At 45.9% G+C, this 22734-nt stretch overlaps 5 protein-coding genes across 5 annotated transcripts; 1 reads left to right on the top strand and 4 right to left on the bottom strand.

Annotated features, from left to right (window-relative positions):
• The first annotated feature begins 3484 nt into the window (after positions 1-3484).
• LOC117863304 (G-type lectin S-receptor-like serine/threonine-protein kinase At2g19130) lies at positions 3485-6206 on the top strand. Its single transcript, XM_034746963.2, has one exon. It carries the CDS (start codon positions 3762-3764, stop codon positions 6150-6152), a length of 2391 nt encoding a protein of 796 aa, XP_034602854.1. The 5' UTR covers positions 3485-3761; the 3' UTR covers positions 6153-6206.
• A 673-nt stretch (positions 6207-6879) lies between these two features.
• LOC117864292 (G-type lectin S-receptor-like serine/threonine-protein kinase At2g19130) lies at positions 6880-9623 on the bottom strand. The gene has a single exon (XM_034748338.2). The coding sequence runs from the start codon at positions 9449-9451 to the stop codon at positions 6980-6982; it is 2472 nt and encodes an 823-aa protein (XP_034604229.1). The 5' UTR covers positions 9452-9623; the 3' UTR covers positions 6880-6979.
• Positions 9624-15653: 6030 nt separating this feature from the next.
• On the bottom strand, positions 15654-16307 carry LOC117864699 (histone H3.2). Its single transcript, XM_034748811.2, has one exon. It carries the CDS (start codon positions 16197-16199, stop codon positions 15789-15791), a length of 411 nt encoding a protein of 136 aa, XP_034604702.2. The 5' UTR covers positions 16200-16307; the 3' UTR covers positions 15654-15788.
• A 2302-nt stretch (positions 16308-18609) lies between these two features.
• On the bottom strand, positions 18610-19243 carry LOC140223397 (histone H3.2). Its single transcript, XM_072295218.1, has one exon. It carries the CDS (start codon positions 19155-19157, stop codon positions 18747-18749), a length of 411 nt encoding a protein of 136 aa, XP_072151319.1. The 5' UTR covers positions 19158-19243; the 3' UTR covers positions 18610-18746.
• Positions 19244-21167: 1924 nt separating this feature from the next.
• On the bottom strand, positions 21168-22226 carry LOC117863063 (RING-H2 finger protein ATL72). Its single transcript, XM_034746645.2, has one exon. The coding sequence runs from the start codon at positions 22060-22062 to the stop codon at positions 21457-21459; it is 606 nt and encodes a 201-aa protein (XP_034602536.1). The 5' UTR covers positions 22063-22226; the 3' UTR covers positions 21168-21456.
• Between the last annotated feature and the right edge of the window lie 508 nt (positions 22227-22734).

Raw genomic sequence — 22734 nt, 5'->3', positions numbered from 1 at the left:
TTGGTTTGTGGGGGAATCGCCGGATCTGGAACTTGAGGGTAAAAGCGAAGACACAAGACACGAATTTATACATATTCGGACCGCTAGAGTAGCGTAATACACTACGTCAACACACTGCCCTCCTTTATATACTCCAGGGGGCAGGATTACTAGTCGGTTACAAAGAGAAGTTCTGGTATAATAAAAATATACTCTAGAGTGCGGGCTGATAGGAGTTCTAAATAATTATAAAAATATACTCGGATTACAATGTCCTAATTTATTACAACTCATACTCTAACATCTCCTTCAGTCATAGCGGATGCGAAATGGACGACTACGATTGGATTTGAAGTCTTATGCTTCCGTCATCTTCTCCGCTTCATGATAATCAACCATGCCTCCAATGGATGGTGGAGGAGGGTTGCGGCGGAGGGGGCGCCCGGCTCGGTGGCGGAGGGGCGCAGGAGAACGGAGAACAACTGTTTTTTATTTCTCAAAGTCCACTATAAATTCATCATTAGCATTAGTATTAGATGTTTTTTTATTTATCATCGTTCTAACAATAGGAACTATATCTCTACACGGTCCTCATCAATTCACCGATCAACAATTCATCAGAATTCTTAAGCATAGATTTAATCAAACCTGATTGATTAGCGGGTAGATTACTTGTATATAGTAGCTCTCTGTCATCGGAGTGATTTAGATTATTTAATCTTGATGATACTACTTTGCTCAATCTTCGCATAACATGATTGTTATGGTCTCTTGGCCACCCCAAGGATCTCTTAATAATGAAGAACCTCAGATAATTAATTCTTCGGGGTGGAGCTCCAGCCACCACACACTACCTCATGACGAGTATAAGGCCTGCGGCCCATCAGCGGCCCATCAACTTATTCAAACCCTTCCTTATTGGACCTGCAATTTGTCCAGCAAAGGCGCAAAGCACGCACACGCCTAGGAAGCCCTACATGTCGACCAACAACTTCCACAATTTGAAATTAGTAAAAGAAAAAAAACACGGTCTCCTCGTACCGTGTTCATGTGTTGGGTTTTCATACCCAAAAAAAAAATCTCATATTGGATTTTAACTGGAGCTCAAACTGTAGAAAGACAGGACATGATCCATCAGTGTTCCATGTGAATTTAAGCCTAGCAAATTAAAGGATTAAACTTAATAAAGATCAGATCATAATATTATATGATTTGAACTAAAAATAAATAGGACATAGTTGGATTGTGAAGCTCCTGGACCCACAAGCCAGGTTATCAACGAGACAAAGCGAGGGGCACCCCGTTGCAAATAAGCGGGGAAAAAGAGAGAGAGAGAGAGAATACGAGAAACACCGCGCCTCGTTCTCCCCACAAGCAAGCACGTACGCAAGCAGCAGCCCACAGTGTCGACTGGCGATCATGACGTCCAGGTCATGTCCATGGGGCCGGCCGTTCTCTCTGCTCTGCTGCCCCTGCCCAGCTGTGTGGAAATTCGAAAAGGATGCTGCTTGCTGCCTAAAAGCATGGTTAATACATAAGCTTGTCTTCTAGACAAGCCATGTCATTTGGAGACAAACGTTATAGACTATGCATACAGTAATTAGGCTCTTCACATTTTTCAACACAATTTTTATTATATCAGACCCACCTGTGAGCATGGTTAACAGTACAGAATCCTGCATGGTCTAATATAGAGCTGGCAACCTAAGGCTCTGTTTGATTCAGCTTGTCTAGGAATCGATTTTGTAAGAAGCTGCTGTTATAAGAATCCGCTTTCTCAAGAATCGCTGACTGGAGAAGCAAGATGTTTGTCTTGAACGTGTATTCACTTGTATACCCCTAGAGATTTTAATGGTTTTTTGGTTGCCGAATAAGTGGATAACTCACTATTTTCGCTAATTTTTTGCATTCTGGTGTTAATTTTTTTTATGATAGATCACTTTTTACAATATTAATAAAATCTAAAAACTGAATCATTTAGAACTATAACCGAACAAAAGTCATTCGTAGAACAAAAATGATTCGTTACAGCATGGCATCAAATCTACTTGAACAGGCACTAAGTGATTCATTCGAATCCACAATTTAAAAATTAAACCATTCACAATTTTGAACAAAACGATCATCCAATCACAAAACGATGAGGAAAATCGCATCAAGCAAAAATGAATCACTTGGTTTCTTCAAGCTGGTGGATTTGCAGAAGCGTCATCTTCCTGGAGGCGAATTCGCACCTCAGGGCTGCTCTCTGCCTACCAAGGTGAGCCACGCGCGGGGGGTTGGGGAGGGGCCGAGGAGCGGAGGAACGGCAGGGTCACTCGGCGATGGCTCGATCCAAACCCGTCGACTCGGGATTCGGCGAGCGCCGTCCCAGCAGCCGTGCTCAAATGGACAGACGAGGTGCGGAGGGCTTGGCTACAGCGTGGACGCGGGGTGCGGTCACGCGGAGGGGAGGGGTGCGGAGGCGATGGTGTTCCTGGTGCGACTGGAGTCGGGGAGGTGGAATCCGAACCTAGAAGCGATATTTATCAGGTGGCAAAGGGCGGGTAGTTTCATCCCAACTTGAGGGGTAGTTTTGTAAACCTGTTGCAGGAATCAACAGGATTTTCCCTAAAGCGATCAGAGATCCGATTCCTCAGTGCAATGCAATAGTGCATTCTTTGCTATGGTAAAATTCGATTCCCGTGGAATCTGGCGAGAATCGCGCCGTTTGGGGGTCTGCTCGATTATTTTGGCAAGAATCAATCAGAACCCCCCACCCCCCAAGATAGAGGGGAAGTATTTGATTTTCGCTCTACGGATAACCATTGCGAATTCATGCTTAAAACAATTTGTTGCTGGTTGAAGATGAAGTTGAACATTATTGTTCCATTATCAGCATACATGTAAAGTTGTATCACCCCTTACTATGGTTCACAAATTTGAATGGATTCAACGTAAGCCATGATTAGATACAAGTTTAGCTCCAGTGAGAAGAAAAGATAGCAGTGGTTATGCTAATTTCACCAGTTGACTAATTCCAAGTGTCTCGGGACATACTTTTTTTTATAAGAGAAGCTTTATTAATCGTAGACAGTTAAAATACCCGGATTGCGGTTGAAATATTCTTCTCTGTCGGCTGTCGGCTACCACCTTTCAGTCACTTTCAGCTAAGTTAACAGACTGCAATTACCACAGCTAGCTTTCAGTCAGTTTTCCTATCTTTTCAGTCGGAGTCTCATTTCACTGATTGCAAGTGTATTTTTTTTTCCAATCACTTTTTCTTCCTTCCTTTTCCTGAGCTATTTTTTTACTGATTTCTCTGTTGTTTTCAGCTGGTTTTCAGTTGTTGTTCTCTACACAAATGAAAACGCTGACGTGTCACAATGCTATTTGTTGAAAATTTGACTGAAATCGTAACTAAAAAATAGCCGGCTGTTTAGTAGCAACTTCCAAGGAAAGAAACAGTCTATTCGCAAAAAAAACTAAAGAAGAAAGAAGCAGTCTTCTTATCCGGCGCAGACTGTGCTGGTTGTTTCACCCACCATTCGCTGAGATTTCAACGAAAGCCACCTCACCCGCGGTCGTCGTGGCAGACCAAAACCTGCATGTTTTGGCAATCTTCAACACAGCCGGCTGATCATAGGAAATCCACGTCCACATCACTCTGTCCAACTCGATGACTTCTGTGGCTGCGCCGTGCATCGACTCGCACTTTCCAACGTCGTCAAGAGGAGGTGCTCGACTTTGCAGATACTCCCTGTCCCTGCGCTAACACTCCAATCTTACGCTGATTCATAGCCATGCTTCTCGTCCTACTGCTCTTTGTGCTCATCTTCTCCCCGCTACACGCTGCTTCTGCAAGGGACACCATCTCCCCCGGCGAAACCCTCGGTGGCAGCGACGTGATCGTCTCCAGCAACGGCAAGTACGCGCTCGGCTTCTTCAAAATCGGCAGTGAGTCTTCTGGCAACACCTCCAACTACTGGTATTTAGGCATATGGATCAACAGAGTCCCCACCATGACTACGGTGTGGGTCGCAAACGAGGATGCTCCGATTGCTGATCTGACGACGGCAGTGCTCACAATCTCCTTAGATGGCAACCTTGTCGTCCTTAACCATGTCTCCAAATCCATCATCTGGACCACCCAAGTCAACGTCACAACCAACAACACGGTAGCAACGCTGTCAGACGGCGGGAACCTCATCCTACAGAAATCTTTGGACCTCACAGATGTCCTATGGCAAAGCTTCGACCACCCTACAAATAGTCTTCTCCCCGGCGCAAAGCTCGGTCGGGACAAGGTCACTGGTCTGAACCGCCGTCTTGTTTCAAGGAAGAACTGGGTCGACCAGGCTCCTGGAGCGTACTCGTTGGAGCTCGACCCCACAGGTGCTGCTCAGTTCATCCTTGTAGAGCTAAACTCTGGCGTAACATATTGGTCCAGTGGAGTCTGGAACGGCCGGTTCTTCAACTCGATACCGGACATGGGTGCTTATTCTGAATTTGTGAACAACAGCAGAGAGGTGTATTTGACAACTCCCTTTCAGGACGTGACAATGGTCATGCATCTTTCGTTGGAAGTCTCTGGTCAGTTGAAGGCGTATGTCTGGTACGAGCAGTTACAGGATTGGGTTACTTCTGCTGTCCAACCAAAATCTCAATGTGATGTCTATGCAATTTGTGGACCTTACACAATTTGCAATGATAACGTAATCCCCTCTTGCAACTGTATGAAGGGCTTCTCCATCAAGTCACTTAAGGATTGGGAGCTAGGAGATCGAACAGGTGGGTGTATAAGAAATAAGCCATTAGATTATTGCAGTAACAACAAGGCAACGGGCTCAAGAGATGGATTCTACAACATACCATGCTTCAGATTGCCCCAGAATGCTCAGAGCACAACAGTTATTGCTAGTGAAGGTGAGTGTGCACAAGCTTGCTTAAGTAATTGCTCCTGCACTGCGTACTCCTTTGGCGACTATGGCTGCTACGTCTGGCATGATGAACTGCTTAATGTCAAACAGCAGCAGTATAGTGACCTTACTAGTACTAAGGTGGAATTCCTAAAGGTTCGCCTTGCTGCAAAAGAGTTGAATAGTTGGGAAAACCATAGAAGGGAAATGTTAGTTTGGGTTGTTACCAGTGCAACTGTGGCTTTGTTTGGACTTGTCCTGCTACTGATAATTTGGAGGAACCGAAAAATCCAGTATTTTCGCAAATTTAACGGTGTTCAGGGTGGCAATGGGATTGTTGCATTTAGATACATAGACTTGAAACATGCAACTAAAAGTTTCTCAATCAAGCTAGGGAGCGGTGGTTTTGGCTCTGTTTACAAGGGTTTTTTAGCTGACTCAACTGCCATAGCAGTGAAAATGCTTGACGGTTTTCGTCAAGGAGAGAAACAATTCAGGGCTGAAGTGAGCTCAATCGGAATCATCCACCATGTTAATTTGGTGAAACTGATTGGTTTCTGTTGTGAGGGAAATAAGAGATTGCTAGTTTACGAGTACTTGCCATATCATTCTCTTGATGTTCATCTATTTCAGAGAAGTGTTACATTTCTGAATTGGAAAACTAGGTACCAAGTGGCCCTAGGAGTTGCTAGAGGACTGGCATACTTGCATGAGAGCTGCCGGGAATGTATCATACACTGTGATATTAAACCACAAAACATACTTCTTGATGCATCATTCACTCCTAAAATTGCAGACTTTGGAATGGCAAAGTTCATGCAAAGGGATTCTAGCCGAGCCTTGACAACGATGAGAGGAACTATAGGTTATCTTGCACCTGAATGGCTTAGTGGAGTGGCTATTACAACAAAAATTGATGTTTATAGCTATGGGATGGTGTTGTTGGAAATTATATCAGGAAGGAGAAACACATCCGAACAATGCACTAGTTGTGCTGACAATGATGTTTATTTTCCTCTGCAAGTCGCAAATAATCTTCTCAAGGGCGATGTGCAGGTTTTGGTAGATCCTAAGTTGTGTGGAGATTTCAGTTTGGAAGAGGTTGAACGAGTTTGCAAAATTGCTTGTTGGTGCATCCAAGATAAGGACTCTGATCGACCGGCAATGGGTGAGGTTGTTCAGTTTTTAGACGGTCTACGTGAGGTCGATGTTCCTCCACTCCCAAAAATACTCCAAGCTGTTGCTGGAAGCCCACCATTATTAAACAATATGTAATTTTTTTGCTGAAATAAGTATGTTTTTGTGAGGAAAGTAAATTTTACTTGACAATGAACTCTTGTGAGGAGTGAGCATTTCTAACATTCAAAATTTATCCACAACTATAAGAGTATCTGGCATAATTCCCCCCCTCCCAGGACTCATCATGAATTTAAGCTTGGTGAAAGTGAAACACAAGTACCATTTCAAAACATGTGGACGGACGGATGGCAAAGTGGAACACAAGCTATCCAGGTCACTGAATTCGAGCTCTTTCACGGTACACAATACTACCACTCAGTGGTATATAGTATAGAAAAAGAGTAATATAGTAATTATTACTAGGGTCATTGTAATCTTATCAGATGATGAGAAATATATTACCATCTCAAAGAATAAGAAAAATATATTATGTGTATGCCATTTATATTTTTTCCACAATACCCTTGTACCACATGTACTACTCACATATACTACCATACCACTAGTAAGATTTTAGTAGTATATAATTAATTTTAACCATCGGATGTTTTTTTTACTAGTCATTTTTGAACACCAGTATAGGATAGTATTGTGTACTGTAAAAGAATTTTTGAATTCTCTAGTTTTTGACAATTTTGATCGTCAATATATGTGTACAACAAATAAACTCAATTTCTAAGAATCGACTCAGCTTGTAGCCTCTCCACATCAACATTTTCAACTACTTGATTAAAGTTTTTAAAAAATTAACTAAGGACAAAACTAAAATAATAACTTGCATTTTGAAATGTAGCATGAGTACATGAACCTTTTTTACATTTTGGCTACCATTACGATCGCGCGCGCTTGGACAACGAAGACGGCTACGTGCAGGCCGAATGGGATCTCCCTGCGATAGCCGTGAGCAACCTCGGCACCGGAGGCATCTCGACCTCAACCAGACCTTCGAGAATCTGGACCACCTTCCCCATCGTCGGCCGATCAACTTCGCTGTCCTGAATGCACCAGCAGGCCACCTTGCACGCCCTCTCCACCTCCTCGACGACGGCGTCGCCGCGCAGCCTTCGATCCACGAGGCTCATCACATCCCCCTCCAGAAGCTTTCGCGCGGCCAGGACCGGGAAGTAGACAACATCGTCGTCGTCGTCCCCACCGCCGCCGCCGCCGCACTCCTCCTGCGAGTTCATCCTCCCGGACACGATCTCCAGCAGCACCATCCCGTAGGCGTACACGTCGACCTTGGGCGTGACGGCCATCCCGCCGATCCACTCCGGCGCGAGGTACCCGACGGTTCCCCTGGCCGTGGTCAGCACCCGGCTCAAATCCCTCGCCATGAGCTTCGCCATCCCGAAGTCGGCGATCTTCGGCCCGAACGATCCGTCGAGGAGTATGTTCTGCGGCTTGACGTCGCAGTGGATGACGCAGTCCCGGCAGCTCTCGTGCAGGTACGCCAGGCCCCGCGCGACGCCGACCGCGATCCGGTACCTGGTGCTCCAGCTCAGGGCGGCGGCGGCGGCGTCGCTCCGGAAGAGGTGGACGTCGAGGGAGAGGTTGGGCATGTGCTCGTAGACCAGCAGCCTCCTGCCGCGCTCGCAGCAGAAGCCGGCCATCCTGACCAGGTTTGTGTGCTGGAGGATGCCGATGGAGCTCACCTCCGCCCTGAACTGCTTCTCCACTCGGTAGGAGCCGTTGAGCCTCTTGACGGCGATGGTCGTGGAATTGTCTAACGATCCCTTGAACACGGAACCGAACCCCCCGGCTCCAATCTTGTCTGAAAAATCCCTAGTCGCTCTCTGGAGATCTCTGTATCTGAACGCGATCAGCCCACTGTCACCGTGTAAACTGTTCAACGTGTGAAAATTCCTTCTGTTCCTTCTTGCAATCGCCATCAGGAGCAAGATGAGCGCTACGAGACTCAAAGCGGCAATACCAGTTGCGATGGCGCCTCCAATGACCATCCCCCTGTTCTTCTTCCTTGTCTGAAACTCCTTCGCAGCGAGGCGAAGGTAAAGAACTTCGCCGTCATCAGCGGCGGCATCAGCAACAGCAAACTGCAGGTGCTTCACATTAAACAGCTCACCATGCCACACATTGCAACCGCTGCTACCGAAGGAATAAGCAGAACAAGAGCAGGTGCTCAGACAAGCCTGCTCGCATTCAGCTGCGCTTGCGACGTGTCCTCCAACGCTCCGTCGATCATACGGCAAGCTCACGGCTGCCACGGCGTAGAACCTGTCTGCCAGTCCGGCGACACTACTGCCGCTGCCACCGCAATCCAGGGGAATGTCCCTCTTGCACCCGGCCGTTCTGTCACCGAGCTCCCAGTCATCAGGCGCCGCCACGGAGAATCCCCTCATGCAGCTGCACGGCGAGGTCGCGCCGTCGGTGCAGACCGCGAAGGGTCCGCAGGCGGCGTGCACGTCGCACTGGAGCTCCGGGTGCGGGTAGATTGTCCACCATTCCTGCGAACTCTCATGCCAGAGGAGGACCTTCCTCTGCCCGGACACGTCGAGGAAGCTGTACACGGTGTCGGCCTCATCGCGCAGGTGGTACGCGAAGGACACCTCCCGGCCGTCGTCGACGAAGGTGAATTCGAACAGGTGGCGCACCGTCATCCCCGGCACCGAGCTGAAGTACTGGTACCGCTCGTCCCAGTCCCCGCTGGACCAGTACGGCACGGACGAGTTCCACAGCAGCCGGACGACGCCGGCGAGGCCGAGCTCCATGGAGTACGCGCCCGGGGACTGGTCGAACATGTTCTTCCTCGAGACGAGGCGGCGGGTGCGGCCGGTGACCCTGTCGAGCCCGATCGTCGCGTCGGGGAGGAGGGTGTCCGTCGGGTGATCGAAGCTCTGCCACAGCGCGCCGGATGACGACGCGTTGGCGGCGGCCGAGCGCCGGCGCAGGACGAGGTTCCCGGTGTCCAGGAGCACGAGCACGGTGGCGTTGGTTGTCGCCGTCGCGTTGGCTTGGCTGGACCAGATGGTGGAGTTGGTGGCCCTGTCGAACAGGACGAGGTTGCCGTCATCGGAGAAGGGGAGCTCGGATGAGCTTGGGTCCGTCAATGGCTCCTCCCTGTATGCTACCCACACGGGAGTGAAATTGGGGATCTTATTGAACCATATGCCAAGATACCAGCGGCTATCAGTGGTGCTGCCGGCGCCGGCGAGCTGGAAGAAGCCGAGCGCGAACTTGCCGTTGCCGGAGACGAGCTTGTCGCCGGTGGCGAGGGACTGGCCGGGGAAGAGTGCCTCCGTGCTTCTGGCTGCAGAGATTGCGGGAGTGTGGTGGCTGGAGAGATGTAGTGCTAGTACCAGCAGGATGAGGAGACGCATGTCGATTGCGTAGTAGAGCTTGCTGCTAGGAGGAAGAAAGGTGTGTCCCTACCATAATAGTTGCGTACGGGTGCTATTTTTTCCATTGATTATCTTTGAGGATCAGTCGTGATCTTCTAGACTCCACCAAGAGTCGGGACGAATTCGTTGTTTCATCCAAATGTGTAAACGATGCCCTCTCCGTGGTTAGGGTTTTAACTAGTCCACCAACCATGCTCCCACACAGGCTAATATTTTTAGAAGCTATAATATTTAAAAAATATTTAGAAATTAAACTTCTAGCTAATAATCAAAGTTGTTTACCTACTACTCTCTCATTTTTTCAGTACTTCAACTTAATACTAATATAGATGTATACTTATATTTATCCAGTTGTGATTAATTTTTAATTAGTAATTACTCTACACACTTTTTCATCCAAATTCACACCTTTTTCATTTCTATCACACCTCCATACATTGGGTTTAGCATAAAAATCAATATTTTCATCAATTCCTCACATATATGTATAAATGGTCTACATGATCACTCATCATGCTTATATACTTTAAACTTAGTATTTCTATATTAACAATGACATAAATAGATAATTTAGAATCATATATTAGTTTACTTTTGAAAGAGAAACGATGCACATGAAGATAATTAGATTAAGATTTAGGTATTTACTTTAGGATATTTTTTTATAACAACAGATGTGGGTCACTTAGATACAAATTTAGAATGACATTTTAACCATCTATGTGTATAAGGCATGGTATGACTTGGCACGGTCTTTCAAATAATTCTTTAATCATTCATTTATCTTATATTATATTGTTTACGGTAATAAACTTATGATCATTAGAGTATATTTGATTACGAATCCAACCATATAAAATTTACATTATAAAAAAATTAATAGTTAAATTATTGGTTAAATATTGCAAAGTTTAAATATTAATATGCATGTGCGCCTTATAAATGAAAACGAAAGGTGTATGTATGAGTAAATTGGATGAAGATTATGTGGTTACTTTAGATTATTTTTTATAATGGCTGAGCTCCGTTATTTAGATATAGGTTTAGAGTTTATTTTTGAATATTTTAATAATGATAGTGGTGGGTAACTTACCAATAACTATGATTATAATTTTTAACTTTTCACTTTGCATCGCATGTATGCGCTTGAATTTGTTTAATGGATCCTAAGTTTGCGCTATAATTTTAACATAGAAATCTATATTCTCATCACTTCCTCTATATCTTTATAAATGGTGGCAAATATCTTGTGTATATACCTTAATTATTATATCATATACCAATAATGTAAAAAAAATAGACGATTTAGAATCATATATTACTGTAAATTTTTAATTAATGTGATTTGGATTCAAATGTAGGGTTACCTCATGTTATTTTTAATAATGGCATATGTGGGCAATATAGATGCAATTTTAAGGGGTTACTTTAAGTTATTTTAAGTATTAGTGGTGGGAAATTTAGTTGCAAATTAGGGGGTTATTTCAAATATTGTTTATAATGGCATAAGTGGGTAATTTTGATAAAGATTAGGGGGTTGCTTTAATTTATTTATATAATGGCAGAGGTGGGTAATTTAGATATAGATTTAGGGGGTTACTTTAGGCTATTTTCATAATAGCATAGGTGGGTAATTTTTCAAAAACATAATAGATCCAATGGCTATGATGATTTGAGCCTACCAATTGATGGCTAGATGTTTTGATTTTTTGTGAGAATTTTTAGGATTTCTCTCTTAGTGTCCACCTAGGATCCTAGGTGGCATCACCTGGAGGCTTTAAAAGGAACCTCCAGTTAGTAATAGTAAGATAAGATAGACCCAGTGCCGCATTGTGACCATGACTTTAGATACTCCGTTGTTTTCTTCTCCTATTGTGTTCATCAGCCACTTGGCTGATTGTTATAGAAAATAACATTGTAGAATGGAGGAATAGTATTTCTTTTGTTTCTTGTAGCACGATGTAACCAAACTACTCCATTCTCGGTCAAATTTCTCTAATTTATAAAAATATATTAATATATATAATACTAAATAAATGCAATCAAAATATATTTTAGGGTGGATTTAACTGAACTAATTTGATGATGTGAATGTTGTGTTTTTTCCTAAAAGCTTGGTACTCTCTGTGTCTTATAATATAGCTACGTTTATGTTTTTCTAAATCAAACATTCTTAACATTAACTATGAATAATAGGAAATTCATAAAGACCGTCAATGTAAAAGTAATTTTTTATTTTAAACTAATTATTTTAGAGATATTATTAGTCAAAGGTAAAAAAATATTTGATTTATGACAAATCTAAATATAGCTATATTTTGAAACGGATGCATTAGCTTGAAAAGTTCGACTTATGTTAAATGTTAAATCTAAAAATAATATGTGTTTGGAGCAGTGAGTATTTGTCAGCGTGCCATATTTGGAAGGGATGGCTAGTAAACCAGTACTGTAGTATAGACGTATAGTATACTGCAAATTCTTGCAATACTACTTTCGGTCTCCCGGGAAACACATGACCCAATTGAAGCACGTGGATTGCAAGGAATATGGTGGTCACGCGGCGCCGGCGCTACCTTTCTCCGACCTTCCTTTCCGGCGCGCCGCCGCCCCGTGTGCACGGCCTAGTGTAATAGTGGCCGCCTGTGTTCTAGTCTAGCAAGTGGCATGCGGCTGCGGTCACGCGCATACTAGTAGACTTGTAGCCGATCGCGTGCCCTCACGCCAAGGGAGAAGCCATTTGAATGTTCCCAGCCGTGAGTAGTGGAGGTCTGGAGGAACGGGAGGGATTACAAATCAAAGCCAATCACGAGCCATTATTCACACGTTCAGAATTTAGGTGTTGGGTCAGGCTCATCTTCACTACAGAACAAACATGTACCAGCTGACATGTCTAAAACAACATCTTTACTGCCAGTCTGCCACTGCATTCTCCAAGTGAGTTCCGCTAATTACTCCCAAAAAAATTCCCAAGAAATTTCAACTTTTCCATAAATAAATGTCGTGAACTTTGGAAATCCTAGATATTTGGATCAAACCATCATATCCAAACACAAACTACATCCCGCAAGGTATTCAGGGGACAAGTGAAGGGTGTGTAAAGAAAAAAAAATCAGGAGCTCAAGAGCAGCAGCAACTTGGGGGCCGTTAGGTTGTTTTGCTGCTTTGCCTGGCCTTGTCTTGTCAGGCGAGCGAATTCTTGCCTTCACGTTCGTTGCAGGTCCTGTTCGACCGCCTGTCTCGCACAATTATGTTCATCGCTGTGGCCAATCAATGGCGAGATAGCGTTGCAGTGACACTGGTAGTGTGGCCGGCATCAAGGACAAGTTCTACGCCGTGCCAGTCACGAGATTGCCGTATAGTAATCCCCAAAGGCACATTTCACAGCTGACACAGAAAGTGCACAGGTTTGTCTGAGAAACTGCTGTCGCACCGCATATTCATTCGGTAAATGGTGAGTTGTTCGATGTGAAACAATAGCAGTTTACTGATGCCACTGATAGAATAGAATAGAGAAATTCTTCACCTTCACCTTGCTGCTAGAGAGTTTCAGGCAAGGAAGAGCAGTAGAAGAGTGGTCATCGGAGGTGCCATCGCTGCAAGCCTGTCTGCTTTGGGTCCTGGTGTTCGTCATTCTGCTAATGGCCATGAGGAACAGAAGGAAAGTTCCCACACCTTAAAGAGCATCCATGGTGATGGCAGCCTTGTCGCATTCAGGCACAGCGATTTCCAGAGAGCGACAAAGGATCTTCAGTGAAGCTTGGGGCTGGCAGATTTGGTTCTGTATTCGAAGGGCTGTTAAATGAGTCAACTGCTATATTATCTGTCAAAACTCAAAAGGCTCAAGTAGAGAAGCAATTCAGGGCTGAAGTGAACTCAATTGGAATCATCCATCACAACAATCTAGTCAAAACAATCCCATTTTTTTCTGAGAGGGAGACAATAGGCTGCTTGTCTATGAACACATGCCCAATCTTTCCCTTGACGTCCATTTGTTCCAGAGGAATGCTGCAACCCTGAATTGGAGAATTAGATATCAGATAGCTCTTGGAGTTGCTCGGGGGTTGGCTTGCTTGCACGAGGGTTGCCCGGACTGCATCATACACTGCGACGTCAAGCCACAGCCCACAGAACATACTTCTTGATAAATCATTCAGTCCAAAGATCGCGGACTTCAGCAGGGTAATGGCCACAATCAGAGGAACTATTGGGTATATTGCGCCTGAATGGATCAGCAGGATGCCCGTCACCCTGAAACTATGGTATGGTGCTACTGGAGATCATGTCCGGGAAAATGAAATCACATGAAGAATACTGAAGCAGTGATGATGTTTCTTATTTCCGGTCCAAGTTGAACGTAAGTTTATTAAGGGAGATGTTATGAGCTTACTGGATCACAGCCTAAACGGTGATGCCATCTTTGAGGAGGTCGAAAGAGCTTGCAAGGTTGCTTGCTGATACATTCAGGACAATGAGTTTGATCGTGCAACAATTGGTTAGGTGGTTCAGATCCTGGAGGGCCTGGTTGAACTGGACATGCCTCCCATGGCAAGGTTACTTGCAGGCCTGCAGCTATCTCGAGGAGATCTCATTCAGCCTGCACTAAGTGCCAGAATGCATATGCAAGCATTCTGTAATGCTAGCAAAGAAGAAGAAGAAGAAGAAGAAGAAGAAGAAGAAAATTTCGGTCATTGATAACAAGGAGATTCTGTAAGATGATTTGGGTATTTTGCTTCTTTTAAACCAAAAGCTGATTTAGGAATTTACATGTGTGAATACTATTTCTGATTTGGGCCAAGTTAGTTCAGTCAGAAGTGGAATTAAGCAACCAGCATGCATGGACTCACCACTTGACTCCGCACAGAAGAGTGAAAAACACCTGGAGGATTCAAAATTTACATCTACTCAAACTTGCCGATACAAGGATTGCTAGCAACTTTACAAGTAGCACGTACCATTTTCACAAAAAATAATTGAAGAAAACAGATCAACAAGGTAGAACAACGCACACACCGGTCAGTAGAATGTAGAAGCTAGGCTACTCTAAACATTGACAGCTAAAAGTTTTGGTTCTTTAAACAGAGTAGTAACAGCAGCTAAAATAGTAATCAGTAAAGCATAAATCCATCTTGAAGAATTCCTTACCTTGGGTTGAGCAGCGCAAGAAGCGTGCAAGTGCATGAGGTAAAGGGCAGTAGACCATCAATTGTGCCAACCTGAAAAGGTTTCATGTTGGTCTTCAGAGAGAACACAGGACATTTTGTAGGCAGAGAGAAAGATAAACTAAGAGAGAGAATTGCCCATCATTCTTGGATTAGAAAGATTGTTCAACTCTATCCAAACAAATCCTAGATATTCATCCACGAACAAATAAATGGCAAGTGTTATGCCAAACTTCAAAGATCATTTCAAGTGGACTAACTGCATGTTTATGGCTTCTTGACACTTCACGTAACATCTCATACTAAATAGTGATTATCAAGATATACAGACTGGTAGGGTGCAGAATTCAGAACCCTCATTTTCTTTTTATGTCTCCCATCCAGATCCAATCATAAGCAAAATGTTACCATGGTTACTGAGGCTACTCTAAGATGGAAACAGAATTAGAAACTTGTTTAGTAAGCAGAATTTTTCTCTGTGGTTTTACCGTGGAGCAGATAGGACCGACACTACAGGTGGAGCTACAAACTTGGAGTGATGAGCTTGAATGGTGATAGCAGTGCTTAGATCAAATGTGTTAAAATCCAAACTCGATTCCACGCTCCTTTCTCCTTCCATAACGTTCACCACTGAAATTGATGGGTCTCTGTTCCTATCACTCTGCAAACACCACACTGCAAGTCTTATACTGCCAACCGCATCCTTCTTGTGTAACCGCACGCCATCGCTGCTTGTGCCAATCATATCTTAGTAAGTTATTGTTAGAAATTTCTAACAGGGCTATTACAGGCAACATACAGGAGCCATTTTCAGTCAGGAATGAAGATCAATTCAGTAGATCAATGTGCGTGTTGGAAGCTTATTCTGTACCGTGCACCATTGGAACGCTACGGCAAGATGGCTCCATCACCCCTAAACTGCAAGCAAAAATCATACGCTGAAATCAACAGCAGCGAGTTGCTTCCTTCACATTGCATGCTTGAGAACAGATCAGACAGCAAATGTTGCAAGTACAAAAGGATTCAGGAGACACGGATCATATTCCACTGAGGCGAGGCCAACATCCAGAGCATTACAAGATTCCCAACCCTGTTCTAGCAGAGCAGGCTAGCACTACAGACCAACAAATCGAAAGAACACTGACGACGAGCATCGCTCAGGCCCTCTCGCCCCTGATGCGGCGGGCGAGCTGGATGTCTTTGGGCATGATCGTGACGCGCTTGGCGTGGATGGCGCACAGGTTGGTGTCCTCGAACAGACCCACCAGGTACGCCTCAGCGGCCTCCTGCAGCGCCGCCACCGCCGAGGACTGGAACCGGAGGTCGGTCTTGAAGTCCTGCGCGATCTCGCGCACCAGCCGCTGGAACGGCAGCTTCCGGATCAGGAGCTCCGTGCTCTTCTGGTACTTGCGGATCTCACGGAGCGCGACGGTGCCGGGGCGGAACCTGTGGGGCTTCTTCACGCCGCCGGTCGCCGGGGCCGACTTGCGGGCGGCCTTGGTGGCCAGCTGCTTGCGGGGAGCCTTGCCGCCTGTGGACTTGCGCGCCGTCTGCTTGGTGCGGGCCATCGGAGCGGGGCGAGGAGGCTGGGATTACACGGCGGCGCGGGGAGATTGGAGGATTTGGGGGACTGGAAACCGGAGCGCGAATCGGCGGTGTGTGGATTTGGGATTAGAGGTGAGGTATTTGTAGCTGTGGAAAGGGTGGGGAAGGCAGGGTCGCGAAATTTTTGGGAGGCGCGGGCGGGGGAAGTGATTCTGGCCGTTGGATGGAGGGGACGGTGAGGGTGGCGCTGCTGGTAGTGGCGATCCGCGTGGTGGGACGTTGCGACGCCATTGGCTGAGGCGGCTGCGGCGTGGATCGATGGCCCCACCTTGTGGTTTCGGCCGCGGCCAGCGAGCTGGGCTCGGCGAGCACCGTACGAACGGGCCGCGCAGGCTTGGAAGTTGGAAATGGCCGGAAGGGCGGTGACGGCCAGCCTGCTCGTGTTGGAAACAGAGATCAACCACTAATTCAGAGAACAAGATAAGTTAACCACCTGATGGAGAAGAATGTTACATCAATCGTCTATACCGGCCATGATATAACAGCCTCCACTCACCTGCTTATCATCAGCTAATCTTTTTCTGTATGAACTGACCGCCACTTCCTTTAGTTAGGTACCAGCTCCACACAGCCCCGATGTAGAATTTGAGTTGCTTGAGAAAAATGCAACACGGAAACGTGATTGGAATCGGATTGCAACGGGAGCCATCTGCTTCTGGGGACATTGTTCTAGATCGTTCGGCACCACCTGCACCGAGTTTCATAAAACAAATTTAGATGTATGAAAATCGCCGATTACAACTGCAACTGCGCTTGGTTTTCTGTGTCATGCTACTTCCCAACTCTCAAGTATATTTCTCAGTCCTAAAAGAAACGCTACTTCTTGAGGTCAATTGTTGTCTTTAGAAACTTCTCTGAAGTGGTACTTGTGTAGACCATAGAGAGCAGCAAAACTGACAATGATTGGAGCAGCAATGTAGTTACCAGATTTATGGAAGTGGAGATAGCATATTGACCTTCAAGTAGTTGTATCACTATTACTAAAGTCCGATTAATACATAAACACTATCACAGTGAGAGGCCTGCCCATATATCATAGAAAACAATCATATCTGGGTATCCAGGGTCTAGGGAGTTTTCGTTTTCAGAGACCACAAGCCACTGCTCTTATTCTTACCATTTTGGCAGGCAACTCATGAGACTGGAGTAACACAGTTAAGCTAGCTGATTCTGCAACTGCAAAGGCACTAGCCGCTAGCTCCAGCTTTTGAACTTTGGAGCAAACAGAAGAAAAGAATCTCATGTGCATTAGCATTTTTTACACAATCAATTATGCGGGCAACAGAGAGCAAATCTCACAAGAACAGAGCCGTTCAGAAATCAGCAATCATGTTTCATTTGCGGTGAGGCCAACTCATCCAGAACACTACTACAAGATAGCACGGCAAGAAATAAATCCCCTCATCCAGTTACATGACTTGATGGTGATGGAGGATGTTACATCAGTCACCTGGATGCCTGCCATGATATAACAACCTCCACTTACCTGCTGATCATCTGATCTTTTTGTGTGAACTGACTCCTCTTCCTTTAGATAGGTAGGTACCTGCTCTTCTCACAGCTCCTTGCGGGATATTGACATATTGTCCTTTGAGTTGCTTGAGAAAAATGTAACACGGAAACATGATTGAGAGTGCCACTTTAAAGTTTAAACATAATTTTCGCTTTAGGGAAATGCTTCTACATAGCTTGGCACCACGTGCACAGAATTTTATCGAGCGTTTAGATCAAAATAGGGGAGTAAATGGAATCCTAGTCATTGTTTTTCCTTAGCCAAACAATGAAGATATATGTCACGGTTAAGAGACTGTCTGAAACATAAAATCGCAATTTTTACAAGTGCAACTGCAACAGATTTTTTTTTTCATGTCACTACCTCTCATCTCTCAACTATTTCAGCCGAGAAAACACTGTTTCACTAGTTCATTTTTAATCTTTAGAAATTTCTATGATGTGCTACCTGTAGAGATTACCTCATCCTAACCTGAATGGTACCACAATGTAGTTTGCCAGATTTCTGCTGGTGGATGAATCAGGCCTTCAAATAGTAGTGGCACTATTTAGTAAATTGAGATTAATGCCTAAAACGTCATGGTGAGATGTCTGCCCCATCATTTCGTTTTCACAAGCCAATGTTATCATACTGTTTTCATGTGCAGTTCATGAGAATGAAGAGCAAAGTTAAGGCCATTGATTTTGCAACTGAGGGCACCAGCTCTAGCCTTTAGAGCAAAACGGGGGATATGCAACAGCATTTTTGACACAAAATCAATTCTGCAGGCCCATATTTCTAAAACCGACTACACCAGATCTATTCTTTCCAGCAACTCAACACTTTAATCACAACAGATGGCATGGAACGGACAGCATATCTCACAAGAACAGAGCCATTCAGAAATTTCATTGAAGTGAGACCAACACATTCAGAACATTACTACAAGATAGCACGGCAAGAAACGAACCACCCATCTAGTTCTAGCACTACAACGAAGACGCAGCATCACGCGCGCTCAAGCCCTCTCGCCCCTGATGCGGCGGGCGAGCTGGATGTCCTTGGGCATGATGGTGACGCGCTTGGCGTGGATCGCGCAGAGGTTGGTGTCCTCGAACAGCCCCACGAGGTACGCCTCCGCGGCCTCCTGCAGCGCCGCCACGGCCGAGGACTGGAACCGCAGGTCCGTCTTGAAGTCCTGCGCGATCTCGCGGACGAGGCGCTGGAAGGGGAGCTTGCGGATCAGCAGCTCCGTGCTCTTCTGGTACTTGCGTATCTCCCGGAGCGCGACGGTGCCGGGGCGGAAGCGGTGGGGCTTCTTCACGCCGCCGGTGGCCGGCGCCGACTTGCGGGCGGCCTTGGTGGCCAGCTGCTTCCTCGGCGCCTTGCCGCCGGTGGACTTGCGGGCCGTCTGCTTGGTGCGGGCCATCGGAGCGGAGCGGCGGATCGGCGGCGCTAGCAGGTTGAGGTGGGGAGGATTTGGTGGATTGGAATGCGAATGCGAGCTGTTGCGGCGGCTCCGGGGCGGGGTATTTGAAGCCAGCGGTGAAGGCGGGATCTTGAAATTTTTGGGGGGAGGCGGGGGAGGGAAGGCTGGGTGGGTGAGTTGGTTTCAGCCGTCCGATGGAATGGACGGTGGAGGTGGCGCCGCTTGGTGGTGCCGATCCGCGTGGGGGTGATACTGCGACGCCATTGGCTGAGGTGTCTACGGAGTGGATCGTTGGGCCCACAAGGTGGTCTCGTCCTCTTTCTCCGTAGCTTCGCGAGCCGAGCGAGATCGCCGTCCACAGGCCCGGCCCAACCAACAGCGGGACGGAGGAGGCCGCCGCCGCCGGTCGGTCGGACGTCCGCGCGTCGCAGGCCCATTCTCGAAGCTTTCATTATTATTAAAAAGGTAATGTTCTCTAAAAAAAATTAAAAAGGTAATGACTTTGTTACAGCCGGCTGTATTTTTGTGGTTTGGAACAGCCGGCTTCATCTGTCGTTCGACCGACCACTTCGAAAACGAGAATCATGGGGCGGTGAACGTGAAATCAGTCATCTTTTGTGCCTGCCATGATAGAACTCTATCAGCTGAACTCCCACTTACCTACCGATCAGCTTATCCTCCCGCGTGACGTGACATGGCATGACCCATCCATTGATGGGCGTCCTCAAAATCTAGCGGTATAAGCTCCTTTTCGGGGATGATGCCTTTCGAGTTCCATGAGAAAAATGCACGCGGAAACATCGTTTGGTGATTGGATTTGGATCCCAGCAGAGCAGGCGTGTTCTGCTTCTACCACAGTTCTTTTTTCCTCTATAGACCAATTTTTCGTTCGAGTCGTATCAGATATTTGGATACCGATCAGAAGGAATAAACGTGAACTAATTATAAAACTAATTGCATAAACTATGGTTAATTCTCGAGATGAATCTATTAAGTCTAATTAATTCATAATTAGTACATATTTACTATAGCAACACATAGTCAAATCATGAACTAATTAGACTTAATAGATTCGTCTCACAAATTAACCTTTATTTATGCAATTGATTTTATAATTAACCTATATTTAATATTTCTAATTAGTATCTAAACGTTCAGTCCTGTGGAAACATTTACCCGCACGGATCGAGTGTCATCTATGTAACTTTGCTCGTTGATGAAGCCCAGATTACCGATTCATTTTGCCTTTCCAGACGATACGATTTACACCTCGAATTAAAAAGAGTTTTTGTTACTCTTTTCAGATGACCACCTGCTTTAGGAGTTGCGTCGTATCGTCTCCCAAATATTTTCCTAATTTAATGGCTTCAGAAATTTTATTTTGCCCTTTTTCAAAAAAAAAAGAGTAGTAGTAGCACTATTACAATATTCTTGATCCCAAAAGCACACAAGCACTCCAATGATATGCCGGGCCAAAAGAGCCGTATCAGCTCTGAAGTGAATAGCGTATCTTTCTTTGAGTGGGCATCCAGGCAGCCCTCCTTTTCAGCGAGCACAAGCCAATGCACTTCTCGTTTCTCATCGCACACACAGCCAACCAGCTGATTCTCCCGGAAGGCACTCACTACCTCTAGCCTTTCTTTAGAGCAAACAGACGAGAAAACCACATGGGCATCGTGCAATGGCAGCTTGACACGTCACCTGGGCTTCTATCACTGGCCAATCCCGGTCTCCTGTTGGCAGCACATCACGCACAAAGGGAAACAGGCAAATAGCTAGCTAGCCAATGTGTACCAGGTTTAGTTGGGTGTGGGCCCACCAACCTCTCAATTCTGGGGGCACACACAACATACTGCAAGGCATTGCAGCAGATTGCACAGCCCCCTGATCTCTCAATAATGGCTGTAGAATATGCTGGTTCCCACTGAACCCTGAACCTTAGCAGCAAAACTGCAAAAAGCTTCGATCTCCAATCACCAAGATGGTGGTGCCGCACTCAGCACAAGCATATGATTAATCCGGCCAATCATGCCTCTCCCCTTTACTTCATTTTCCAAATTCACATTGAAATGTGATTCACAAAAGGCCCATAGCACCTGGCATTTTCCAAGGCACATTCTCCAGCAACAATTTGGCACCAACACGGCAAATAGAAAACTGAGGAAATCTGTACAGTTTTCTTTTTCTCCAGCAACAATGTACAAGCCAGATTGGCAATATTCTAATGATCACAATTTTTTGTTTCTACTCTTCTCAACCTCTTATCCTTCATGTAACAACAAAGAAGCAACTGACGACTCTAAAAATCATAAGGAGTGACCAAACCTTCAGGTCTGAGCGGCACGAGGACAGAGCGGGAAGGCGCAGGCTCGACCCTGCTCGCCTCAGAGCAGCCAGAGGCCTTCTGTGGAGCTCCAAACAGGGACTGCCGGCATGTCGGGCACGTCGACCGCGCCAAGAGCCATCGGTCGATGCACCTGACATGGAACCCATGGTTGCACTTGGAGAGGACCCTGACATGCTCTCCAGCCTCAAAGTCGGAGAGGCAGATCGCGCACATCGGGTTGGCAGCATTGAGCTTCAGCCCAGCTGAGTAGACCAGGATCGGCATGGCTCGTAGGGCCTTCCTCTTCAGCCCACTCTGAGCCAAACGTGTCACTGGGTTCGGCACAGGATCAACCACCGTCCGGCTCGAGCACCGCAGCGCGCACCGGACTATTGAATTGAGCCCGAGCGCGCAGATCAGTGCGCAGAGAAGAACAGCCAGGATCATGACGACGTTTGCGTCGAAGTTGCTTCCAGGAGCACCACCGTCCGTGGGCGCGGCTCCATCAAGTGGCTGGCTCGAACCAGAGGGATGCCCAGAGAATGGAGTGTGCAGTAATGTCCTCCTTGGGTACTCCATGTCCTTCTTGGGCACAAACCCAGCTTTCTTCAGAACCCTGCAAGTGCAAATCTGTAGCTCTATCTAGTTGCGTAGGTTTGTTCTTCTTTCCAGTCTGCCTCAGGTAGAATCATAAGCTGGGTATGTGCTGAAGTATTTATAGGCTCTTTAGAGACTGCAATAATTTGGTTACTGAATTATTTTATATGCTACGATACGCTGCCTCTTTCGCCCTTGCCCCTTTCGTCTCTGCCAGCCAATTGAGACAAAAAGCATTTGGTAAAGGTTGGAAGGTGCGCAATTGGAAGCTTCTTTGCTTGTGGCAAGTGGGCTGCATCTCAGTGGGTTTCTCTAGGAATCAGAGGGCCACATGCAGCACCATCTCTTGTCTGCCTGATAATACTGTATAAGAAGTACATATGCAAAGCGTGGAGATTAGAATTTGCATAAAAGGGAACTCACGTTTGTCTGGTTCAAGGAAAGAAGCATGGCGATTGGAACAGGATAAATATATACTGACCAATTTGTGAAGCTATCAGTTACATCCTCTTCAAACCAGCTCTAAGGTTATGCTAGTCAGCTGTAAAATATTTTAGGCTTCTAGCCAGCTATAGGGTCATTATGTGCGGCTGTGAAAAATCCTGGCTGCAATCAGCTATTTGACCTTCATTAGTGGGTTCATGACTTCACAGG

Source organism: Setaria viridis, chromosome 7 (assembly GCF_005286985.2).
Source record: "Setaria viridis chromosome 7, Setaria_viridis_v4.0, whole genome shotgun sequence".
In the NCBI taxonomy this organism is placed as follows: Eukaryota; Viridiplantae; Streptophyta; class Magnoliopsida; order Poales; family Poaceae; genus Setaria; species Setaria viridis.
The sequence above is the reverse complement of the archived record's forward strand: the minus strand, read 5'-3'. Positions and strand labels throughout refer to the sequence as shown.